This window comes from Lampetra fluviatilis, chromosome 13, assembly GCF_964198595.1.
Source record: "Lampetra fluviatilis chromosome 13, kcLamFluv1.1, whole genome shotgun sequence".
Classification (NCBI taxonomy): Eukaryota; Metazoa; Chordata; class Hyperoartia; order Petromyzontiformes; family Petromyzontidae; genus Lampetra; species Lampetra fluviatilis.
In genome coordinates this window covers 1,178,979-1,191,549 of record NC_136287.1, presented here as the reverse complement: position 1 = coordinate 1,191,549, position 12,571 = coordinate 1,178,979, and the positions used below count along the sequence as shown (strand labels likewise).

At 53.3% G+C, this 12,571-nt stretch overlaps 1 protein-coding gene across 8 annotated transcripts in view; it reads right to left on the bottom strand.

Moving 5' to 3' along the window:
- The window catches only part of LOC144935387 (CUGBP Elav-like family member 3), a 58,993-nt gene that overhangs the window by 10,814 nt on the left and 35,608 nt on the right, over positions 1-12,571 (bottom strand). For 4 of the 8 annotated variants that reach the window (XM_078861971.1, XM_078861967.1, XM_078861972.1 and 1 more), the window contains exons 3-4: positions 3,127-3,175; positions 449-577 (exon numbers count right to left, since the gene is read on the bottom strand). In XM_078861971.1, coding sequence (XP_078718097.1) covers positions 449-577; positions 3,127-3,175 — 178 coding nt within the window. Of the gene's footprint in view, positions 1-448; positions 578-3,126; positions 3,176-5,618; positions 5,812-12,571 lie in introns of those variants that run through there. The other 4 variants (XM_078861968.1, XM_078861970.1, XM_078861974.1 and 1 more) reach the window with 3 other exon arrangements.

The window sequence follows — 12,571 nt, the reverse complement described above, 5'->3', positions numbered from 1 at the left end:
TGACATGTCTGGCACGCTTGACATGTCTGGCACGCTTGACATGTCTGGCACGCTTGACATGTCTGGCACGCTTGACATGTCTGGCACGCTTGACATGTCTGGCACGCTTGACATGTCTGGCACGCTTGACATGTCTGGCACGCTTGACATGTCTGGCACGCTTGACATGTCTGGCACGCTTGACATGTCTGGCACGCTTGACATGTCTGGCACGGGCCCCAGTGCCATGAATTAACTGGCGGTTGCGCTGCTCAATTCCGCCCCGATCGTCACCTGGCCCCCCCCCCCCCCCCCGGGCCCTTTCGGCGCGTAGGCCCCCGTGCGGTAGCACCGTCTGCGGTAACACCGCGTGCGGTAGCCCCAAGTGCGGTAGCACCGTCTGCGGTAACACCGCGTGCGGTAGCCCCAAGTGCGGTAGCACCGTCTGCGCGCTCGACGGCGACCGTACCCTTGCTGGCGCCGTCCGGCCCGCGCAGCACCGTGCACTCCTCCATGTTGCCGAACGGCTGGAAGAGCCGCGCCACGTCCTCCTCGGTCTGCTGTTTTCCCAGCATGCCCACGAACAGCTTCCTGTCTGCTGGGGACCGGGGGCAGCAGGGGGGGGGGGGCAGCAGGGGCAAGTGGGGGGCGGTGGGGGTTGCGCGCACGCGTGCGCCCGTGTCACTCACTGCGCGCCGACGCTCCGGTTGCCGTTAGCGACGGTCGCCCACGACAACCGGAGATGTTCAGAGGTGGCAATTGTCACAAAATTTCAGATACTTTTTGTGTTTTCCTTGTGATTACGTTCAGTCAAAGCGATGAGCGACAAGTCGAGTGAACTTCTGGTATGAGAACATGATAGAGATTTAGTTTAATACCTGGTAAATTGTGGAATGCCATGATTTCTGGTCTGTATTTAGTTTCATCTCTAGATCTAAACCAGCTCAAGCATCCCACAAATCACGTGACTCGGAACCCCTCCCCTGTCTCCGCCGCCCCCTGTCAAAACAGACGCCGCTCCTCGGCGCAACAGAATCGAGGCCCTGACGCAGCCTCTTCCTCCCGATCCTCATCTCTCCTGACCCTCTGCTCCTATTTCTCCGCTCCTTTTCCATCCTTTTCCTCTAATTTTCCACGTCTTATTTCCCCCCCCCCCCACGCATTACATCATTGGCTCTGCTCCCCTTCCCGCGGTGCGCCACGGCTACATAATTGCGAATAATAATAATTTAAACTTGTACCCGCTATCTCTTCGAGAGAGAGATCCTTCTGAAGAGGTACGATGAACCACAGACAAGCTGGAGCGCAGCCAGGATCACTGCCAACAATTTCCCAAGTTCTGCGGTCCTTTATTGATTAAAATATGTTCAGCCAATTGATCGCGTTTATACAAGTGAGAGGAAAACCAGAGCACCTGGAGAAAACCCCCGAGTGTGAGGGGGAAACACTCTGTACCATACAGATGGAAGAGGTGGAGTCCATTTCGATTTAAAGCTTTCGTGACTGCAGGGATTCATCTTCTTGGTTCTTTCGGTAAAGTCACGTAGAAGGGAAGTAATAAAATAATAAAAATAAAACATAATAAAACAATTCTCACGACGTTTCGGCCACAACGCAAGCAGCCGTCCTCAGGCGAAGGACGGCTGCCTGAGGACGGCTGCTTGCGTTGTGGCCGAAACGTCGTGAGAATTGTTTTATTATGTTTTATTTTTATTATTTTATTACTTCCCTTCTACGTGACTTTACCGAAAGAACCAAGAAGGTGGAGTCCACATTTTGCTGTACCACCTTCTCCTAGCGAGCCAGGGTACGGCTCCTCCCGGCATCTGTTTGTGATCCAGCAACCCTCGCCGCTGCCTCCGCAGTGCTGGGTCACAGACAACGTGCAGCGGAGCCACCGCTGCCTGCCTATTGAGGATCCTGCATCGGTTTGCTCCGTGAAACATTTTTTTCTCCGCAAAGTAATCTCCTGCTCACGTGAGCATCGAGGCAATGGCGCTCACCCCCCAATTGCAGCCCCGCAGAGCCGGCGGTGGAAATGTGACATTTGTATGGCGAGGGCGAGTCTGTCCATGGGACAACCATTTTTCGACTTTCCACAAAGGGGAAGTGATTCTATTGAGGGGCTGCGGGGAATGTCGGGTACCCTCGTGACTTTCTGCTTTTAGTTGTTTGCAAAATGTGACACCCGCAGTCACCCCCCACCCCGTCACACCCCGTCCCACCCCTTAGCCAATGGATTACCCAGCATGCCCTGCAGGCAGCTTTTTGCAGGCAGGTCATGGGGATGGTGGGGGGTGAGGGGGAGTGGGTGGGGGGAGTGGGGGCGGAGTTGGGGGGTGGGGGGCAGAGTTGGGGGGTGGGGGGCGGAGTGGGGGGTGGGGGGCGGGTGGGAGAAGTGGATTGAGGGAGTGGGGGCGGAGTGGGGGGGTGGGGGGCGGGAGAGGGGAGTGGGAGGTGTGGATGGGGGGGGGGGAACGGGTGGGGGGTGAGCGGGAGTGGGGGGGAGTGGATGGGGTGTAGGGGGAGTGGGGGGGGGAGTGGGTGCGGTGTAGCGGGTGAGGGGGAGTGGGGGGTGAGGGGGAGTGAGGGGGGAGCGGATGGGGTGAGGGGGAGTGGGGGGGGAGTGGGGGGGGGTGAGGGGAAGTGGGGGTTGGGAGTTGGGGGGGTGAAGGGGAGTGGATGGGGAGTGGGTGGAGTGAGGGGAGTGAGGGGTGAGGGGGGGTGAGTGGAGGAGTGGATGGGGGGGGGGTCCGGCTTGGAGGGGGCGTTCCCGTTACCGCGGGGCGTGATGCGAGGCTCTGTAACCGTGGCAACCACTCCCTACGGTTGCCACGGCAACATAATTAGCCTCATTAGCATCACAAAAAAAATCGTCAGGGCTCCTCGCGTGTTCGTGCCAACGGGTTGCGTTTTAATTAGAGGCCTGCGCGTGGCGTCGTGCCTATCCGACGTGACGAGGTGTGGGGTGTGCGAGGAGGTTGGTGTGACGAGGTTGTGCGGGGTATGCGAAGAGGTACGCGCACGTGGCGTGTGACGATGTCAATCAATTACGTGTGTAATTCGGTCTTGTGGCGGTGTGGTTTTTGAGGGGTGTGTGACGAGGTGTGACGAGGTGCGAGGTGTGATGAGGTGTTCCGGCGTTACCTCCCCGGCTCTCGCAGTCGGCTGGTTTCACCTGAATAGGCCGCGTCATCTGCACACAAAGAACGACACGGCCATCACCATCATCACCATGATCATCACCACCACCACCATCATCACCACCATCATCAACGCCATCATCAACGCCATCATCACCACCATCATCACCATCACCACCATCATCAACACCATCATCAACGCCATCATCACCACCATCATCACCACCATCAACACCATCATCAACGCCATCATCACCACCATCATCATCACCATCATCATCACCACCACCATCATCACCACCATCATAACCACCATCATCACCACCATCATCATCATCACCATCAACACCATCATCACCACCACCATCATCACCATCACCACGATCATCACCATCACCACCATCACCACCACCATCATCACCACCATCATCACCACCATCATCACCATCAACACGATCATCACCACCAACATCACCACCATCATCACCACCATAATCATCACCATCATCACCACCATCATCACCACCATCATCACCATCATCACCACCACCATCATCACCACCATCATCACCACCATCATCACCATCAACACCATCATCACCACCAACATCACCACCATCATCACCACCATAATCATCACCATCATCACCACCATCATCACCACCATCATCACCATCATCACCACCATCATCACCACCATCATCATCATCACCACCATCATCATCACCACCATCATCACCACCATCATCATCATCATCACCACCATCACCACCACCATCATCACCATCATCATCACCACCATCACCATCATCACCATCATCATCACCATCATCACCACCATCACCACCACCATCATCACCACCACCACCATCATCACCACCATCATCATCACCACCATCATCACCACCATCATCATCACCACCATCATCACCACCATCACCACCACCATCACCACCACCATCATCACCATCATCACCATCATCACCACCATCACCACCACCATCATCATCACCACCACCACCATCATCACCACCATCATCATCACCACCATCATCACCACCATCATCATCATCACCACCATCACCACCACCATCATCACCATCATCATCACCACCATCACCATCATCACCATCATCATCATCATCACCATCATCACCACCATCACCACCACCATCATCACCACCACCACCATCATCACCACCACCACCATCATCACCACCATCATCATCACCACCATCATCACCACCATCATCATCACCACCATCATCACCACCATCACCACCACCATCACCACCACCATCATCACCATCATCATCACCACCATCACCATCATCACCATCATCACCACCATCACCACCACCATCATCACCACCACCATCACCACCATCATCACCACCATCACCATCATCACCATCATCATCATCATCACCATCATCACCACCATCACCACCACCATCATCACCACCACCACCATCATCACCACCATCATCATCACCACCATCATCACCACCATCATCATCACCACCATCATCACCACCATCACCACCACCATCATCACCACCACCATCACCACCATCATCACCACCACCATCACCACCATCATCACCATCATCATCACCACCATCACCATCATCACCATCATCATCATCACCATCATCACCACCATCACCACCATCATCACCACCACCACCATCATCATCACCATCATCATCACCACCATCATCACCACCATCATCATCACCATCATCATCACCACCACCACCATCATCACCACCATCATCATCACCACCATCATCACCACCATCATCATCACCACCATCATCACCACCATCACCACCACCATCATCACCACCACCATCACCACCATCATCACCACCACCATCACCACCATCATCACCATCATCATCACCACCATCATCATCATCATCACCATCATCACCACCATCACCACCACCATCATCACCACCACCACCATCATCATCACCACCATCATCATCACCACCATCATCACCACCATCATCATCACCATCATCACCACCACCATCAACAACAACCGCCATTCGCCACTAAGTGGCGGTGACGTCACCACGACGCTCCACCACCATCACCACCATCATCACCACCACCATCATCACCACCACCATCACCACCATCATCACCACCACCATCATCACCACCATCATCACCACCATCAGCCCAGTATCAACACCAGAATCGTCACTATCATAATCATCGGCCCCATAACCAACATAATCATCTTCATCATCGCTATCCACTCCAAACAAAGATCCCCCGTATAGCCTTAACAGACTGTTGGGGCCAGAGCTGTTAACACCTCTTTACAACAACAACAACAAGAGCCGCCATTCGCCACAAAGCGGCGGAGACGTCGCCACGGCGCTTGTGCCAGGCTAGGGGCACTCCGAGGTCGCGTGAAGTGTCGAAGTCTCCCCGACGAGAGGTCACCCGCGCACCTCGGTACACAACGCGACTCACCACGGAACTTGCGCTCCCCGTCGACGCGCGCGAACGCCGCGCCCCTACCGCGCACTCCACGGCGCGACCACGGCACGATTCGCACGCAGCTCCCACGAGAATCACCGTGACCCAGCGCCCTCGCGATGGATACAATAATCGCCGAACGACGACGCTCGCCGTTCTTGATTACGAATTCCTCCGGCGTCGCGGCGCCCTTTGCGCGCTGTCCGCGAACGCCGATACGCGACGCGCGTTCATCGCGAGGGGGGCCACGGGAACGTGGAGGGGGGCCACGGGAACGTCGAGGGGGGCCACGGGAACGTGGAGGGGGCCACGGCGCGGTTCGCCGTCTGGATGAAGACGCGCGCCGCTAATTAGGAGCGACCGCCGTCATTAATTGGCGGTGATTGCGAGCGGCGCGTGGCGGCGAGGAGGCGCTTTGTCGCCCGCCTCTTTAATAAAACACGGACCGGGCGAGGAGGAGGCGGCACGGGCGGACAGAGACCGGGGTAGGAGGCACGGACAGATTGACAGATGGCTCGAGCTCACGCACAGATGGATGGACACAGGGCGAGAGAAGCCTACAGATAGACGGACAAAGAGGCGCACGGACAGGCGGACAGGGAGTCAGATGGACAGACGGACGGGAAGATGTAAAGACGGACGAACAGAGGGACAACCCAGATGGACAGAATTGACAGGCGGGCGGGCGGTGGAAAGAATGGCGGAGATGTCGCGTCTCTCGACGTCAGGGCGCATGGCATCACGCGCGTTTGTTAAGTCGATATACACACAGATGCCTCCAGCCGTGGAGATGGAGCGATGTAATCGACTCGCGGGCAGGTGCTACGTGCAGAGCAGTCCCTGGGGTACGCGAATCGGGGCGACCGCCCCAGGCCCCGCGCTTGGGGGGGGGGGGCTGCGCTTCGGCGTCACGGTGGTGTCGGATGCGATGATGTCCGTTTAGTTTGAAGGCGTCGGGGGAGCCCACGCGGTGGACGATGCGCCCCGGCCCTGGCTACGTGGATTGTTATTGCATCGCAGGATCGCGAAAGATGAGGGCGGCTTGGGGAGAGGCCGTCATCCAGCAGTGGATTGGCCATGGCTCACGATGTATCTGTGCGCTGCGTGCAGGTGGCGCACAGCGTGAGAGCGGACGGCGCGTGTCACAGGGGACGCTTTTCGTGTACCCAATAGGGATGGCATCTCATACAGATTGTATCGAGGTCTGTGTGTATCGAGGTGTACGCATGGTGTCGAACCCGGCGACCAGAGTTCGATTTCCGTTCACGATCAACACCAGTGACGATTATCTGAACCGGTCTTGGGCCTCCCTTCAGTCGACTCAGCCTCAAATGAGTACCTGGTGCGGTGTGTAGTAAACATCGCTAGCACTGGGAGACAAAGGCGGCCGGGCGTGGTGCTGGCCACCCTCTTTGTGTGCCGTGCCGGCCTTCATAGGTTCTTGTTAATTGCATTTGCCCTAACAGTCTGTTAAGGCTAGACGGGGGATCTTTGTCTTGTGTGTATATCGAGGCGTGTGCAGGGGTGTGTATATCGAGGCGTGTGTAATGGGTATATATATAGAGGTGTGTAGGGGCTGTATATAGAAGGTTCGTATATAGAGGTGTGTGAATAGGGCTGTGTATTTAGAGGTGTATATATAGATGTGTGTATATATAGATGTGTATAGCTATAGGGGTTGTAGCTATAGGGTTGTAGCTATAGGGTTGTAGCTATAGGGGTTTAGCTATAGGGGTGTGTGTGTATATATAGGGGTTTAGCTATAGGTGTGTGTGTGTATATATAGGTGTGTGTATATAGATGTGTATATATAGAGGTGTGTGGAGCGGGGTGTTGGTGTGTGCCCCCACCCTCACACACGGAGCGGCGGCACCACGTGACCTTTAAACGAGAGGGGTGTGGGGGGGGGCGGAGGAGGAGGGGGGGGCAGGAGGAATTGAGGGGGGGACCACATGAGGGGCGGGGGGGATGGGGGGAGGGGACTCACCCAAGCGGAGATGGGCATGGGGGAGGGGAGGGGCCGGGCAGTGAGAGGGAGAAAGTGGGGGAGGGGTGGGGGAGGGGTGGGGGAGGGGTGGGGGAGGGGTGGGGGAGGGGTGGGGGAGGGGTGGGGGAGGGGTGGGGGAGGGGTGGGGGTGGGGGAGGGGTGGGGGAGGAGAGAGCGACCGAACCAGACAGGGGGTGGGGGGAGGGGAAGCTGGGAGCGCCCATTGCCATGGCAACCACCTCCCCTGCGCGCGACAGTTGCCTAGTAACGGCTGATACAAGGAATGCACGGACACGCGCACACACACGTGCATACTAACACACGTGTACACACACACGTGCATACTAACACACGTGTACACACACACGTGTACACACACGTGTACACACACACGTGCATACTAACACACGTGTACACACACACGTGTACACACACGTGTACACACACACACGTGCATACTAACACACGTGTACACACACACACACGTGTACACACACACGTGCATACTAACACACGTGTACACACACACGTGTACACACACACGTGTACACACACACACGTGCATACTAACACACGTGTACACACACACACGTGTACACACAACACACACGTGTACACACACGTGCATACTAACACACGTGTACACACACACACGTGCATACTAACACATACACACGTGTACACACACACACACGCGTACACACACACACGTGTACACAACACACACACACACATGTGCATACTAACACACGTGCATACTAACACACGTGTACACACACACGTGTACACACACACGTGTACACACACACGTGCATACTAACACATGTGTACACAACACACACACAGGCACACACGTGCCTACTAACACACGTGTACACAACACACACACGTGCATACTAACACACACACGTGTACACACGTGCCTACTAACACACGTGTACACAACACACACACGTGCATACTAACACACACACGTGTACACACGTGCCTACTAACACACGTGTACACAACACGCAGGCACACACGGACACACACAGGCACACTCAGATTGCGAATTAAATAACGCGTAATTCATCTACATTGTGTTTAAGCACATTTTGATATGTATGCTCTATATATTGATTTACACGCGATATTTCTATATAAATAAATAATCTACGCGTGTGTGTGTCTATGTATATAATTGTGTGTGTGTGTAACTGTGTATATATGTGTGTGCATGTATAATGTGTGTGTTTATGGTTTATATAAACCCACACAGGGCGCTGTGTAAATGTCATCGCGTGTGTGTGTGTGGGTTGCGGTGCGTATATGTACGTGCGTGCACTACGGTATTGTGTACATGTACCATGGTATTGTTTACTGTGTATACATATATATGTATACTTTAAATAAGATATTATATTGTGTGTAGGCGTATGTCTTTGTTGTTATTGTGGATGTGTGTAATTATATTGTGTAAACGCGCGTGTATACACCGGTGTGTGTGCGTGCATCTTGATGTGTACGTGTGAAATGACGTTGTGTAAAGGTGTGCACTCAGATATTGTGTTGATGCGTGTGTGTGTACACCATTGGTACATGCGGTTACGTCTACGATATGTTTTTTTCGTCATAACGGCGTTATGTAACGTATACAGGTGGTGTGTGTGTGTGTGTAACCCGTGATGTGTGTATGCGTGTACGATTGTGACCGTGGTGTTGTGTACACGTGTGTGTACACAAACATACACAACGCGGCGAGCATAAAGTTACATTTATTTCAGCGTCAGTAAAGCCCCGTTGATTGTGTCTACACGATTATGTATACACAATGTTGTTGCGTGTGCACAATTGTGTGTATACGATGGTGAATATACGAGTTGATGTGTACACGGTTATGTGTACACACCAAATTGGGTAAGTGGCCACGATTGTTGCTTGCGAGTATACTATTGTGTGTGTGTACATGATTGTGGTACACGAGTGTGGGGAGCGGTGGTGAAGTTGTCAGCGCTACGCTGCGCTACGAACCTGGCGTCCCGGGTTTGATTCCTGCTCAGGGCCAACACCGCCAGTGACGATTATCTGAACCGGTACTGGGCCTCCCCTAGGTCGACTCAGCCTCGAATGAGTACCTGGTGCGGTGTGTAAAAACATCGACACTTGGAAGACAAAGGCGGCCGGACGTGGTGCTGGTCACCAGCCGGCCTTCATAGGTGCTCGCTAACAGCACTTGCCTCAACAGTCTGTTAAAGGCTATACGGGGAATCTTTGTCTTTGGTATGCGAGTGTTTAAATGTCGCACTTGAATGACTGCGTATGTGAGGGTTTAAAACAGAACACATTCAACACACAACACGGATCCCAGATTCCACACAGTGCAATGGTGATCCATCACATCAACACCGATACACACGCGTCTCTCACACACACAACCTGCACACACCTGAGCTCGCGTGTGCATATCATTCACACTTGTACGTGCGTGCGTGCGTTTATCGGCCAATGCTGCATTGTGTTTCTTGATATCCAGGATTGTGTTATGTGCGTTTTAGTGTAGTGATTGAGTACATGAAGACACACAACGCAAAGCAGGCAGTGCACTAACTACGACATTGAGTGCACAGAGCACAGTGCACCCACAAGCACATCCTGTAAACGTTACGCATATACGTAACACAGACACACAAACAAGATGACACATTATGCATGTATGCTGAATACATTAACACACGGATTGTGTTACGGTTGTTTCCACACACACAACAGACTGGTACACACACACACATCAGACTCACACACGCACAAGCAAGCGTGCACCCTCCGTAACAGCCAGCCCAGAGGCGACAATGACTCTTGGGGCTGCTGCTGCTGTTGGCGAGCACCGACTGAGGAGGGCCTGGACGCTGTGGCCAGCACATGGGCAGGAATCGAACTCGGCTCACCGGGGTTCCTAGTGCTGCGCGCTAACCGCTGCGCCACCACTCCACAAAAACAACAGCCGCCGTTCAGCCACGAAGTGACGGTGACGTCACCACGTCGCCTGTGCCAGGCTAGGTGCACCTTGAGGCCACGTGAAGTGTCGAAAGGCTCGCTGCTGACAGGAGGTCTCGGGACAGATCCAGCAGGTGCCATGGGTTGGCTGACTGAGATGACCGCACCACCTGTTCCACCTTGCTGCGTTTTAGCCACCGGCGCTCCGCTCGTTGTTTTGAGCGTCGCCCCTCTGCCCTCCGTTGTTGTTGGAGGGCGACTGCCTCCAATTGACCAGTAGCGTCCTTCACAAGCCTCCTCAATACCCGTGAACACACACGCGCATCTAAAGCACACACACACAGGCATCTAAAACACACACACACATATCTAAAGCACACACACACACACACGCATCTAAAGCACACACACACACGCATCTAAAGCACACACACACGCATCTAAAGCACACACACACACGCGCATCTAAAGCACACACACGCATCTAAAGAACGCACACACGCGCATCTAAAGCACACACACGCATCTAAAGAACGCACACACACACGCATCTAAAGCACACACACACACGCATCTAAAGCACACACACACGCATCTAAAGCACACACACACGCATCAAAAGCACACACACACGCATCAAAAGCACACACACACACGCGCATCTAAAGCACACACACGCATCTAAAGAACGCACACACGCGCATCTAAAGCACACACACGCATCTAAAGAACGCACACAGACACGCATCTAAAGCACACACACGCATCTAAAGAACGCACACAGACACGCATCTAAAGCACACACACGCATCTAAAGAACGCACACAGACACGCATCTAAAGCACACACACACACACGCATCTAAAGCACACACACGTATCTAAAGCACACACACACGCATCTAAAGCACACACACACGTATCTAAAGCACACACACACGCATCTAAAGCACACACACACACGCGCATCTAAAGTACACACACACACGCATCTAAAGAACACACACACGCATCTAAAGCACACACACACACGCAACTAAAGCACACACACACGCATCTAAAGCACACACACACATCTAAAGCACACACACACACGCATCTAAAGCACACACACACACGCAACTAAAGAACGCACACAGGCACGCATCTAAAGCACACACACACACACGCATCTAAAGCACACACACACGCATCTAAAGCACACACACAGACATGCATCTAAAGCACACACACAGACACGCATCTAAAGCACACACACACACACGCATCTAAAGAACACACACACGCAACTAAAGCACACACACACACACGCATCTAAAGCACACACACACACACACACATCTAAAGCACACACACGCATCTAAAGCACACACACACATCTAAAGCACACAAACACACGCAACTAAAGCACACACACACATCTAAAGCACACACACACGCAACTAAAGCACACACACACACACATCTAAAGCACACACACACACATCTAAAACACACACACATCTAAAGCACACACACACGCATCTAAAGCACACACACACGCATCTAAAGCACACACACACGCATCTAAAGCACACACATATCTAAAGCACACACACACGCATCTAAAGCACACACACACACACATCTAAAGCACACACACACACGCACATCTAAAGCACACACACACGCATCTAAAGAACGCACACACGCGCATCTAAAGCACACACACGCATCTAAAGAACGCACACAGACACGCATCTAAAGCACACACACACACACGCATCTAAAGCACACACACGCACGCATCTAAGGCACACACACAGACACGCATCTAAAGAACGCACACACACACACGCATCTAAAGCACACACACACGCATCTAAAGCACACACACACGCATCTAAAGCACACAAACACATATCTAAAGCACACACACACGCATCTAAAGCACACACACATACACATCTAAAGCACACACACACACACGCGCATCTAAAGCACAC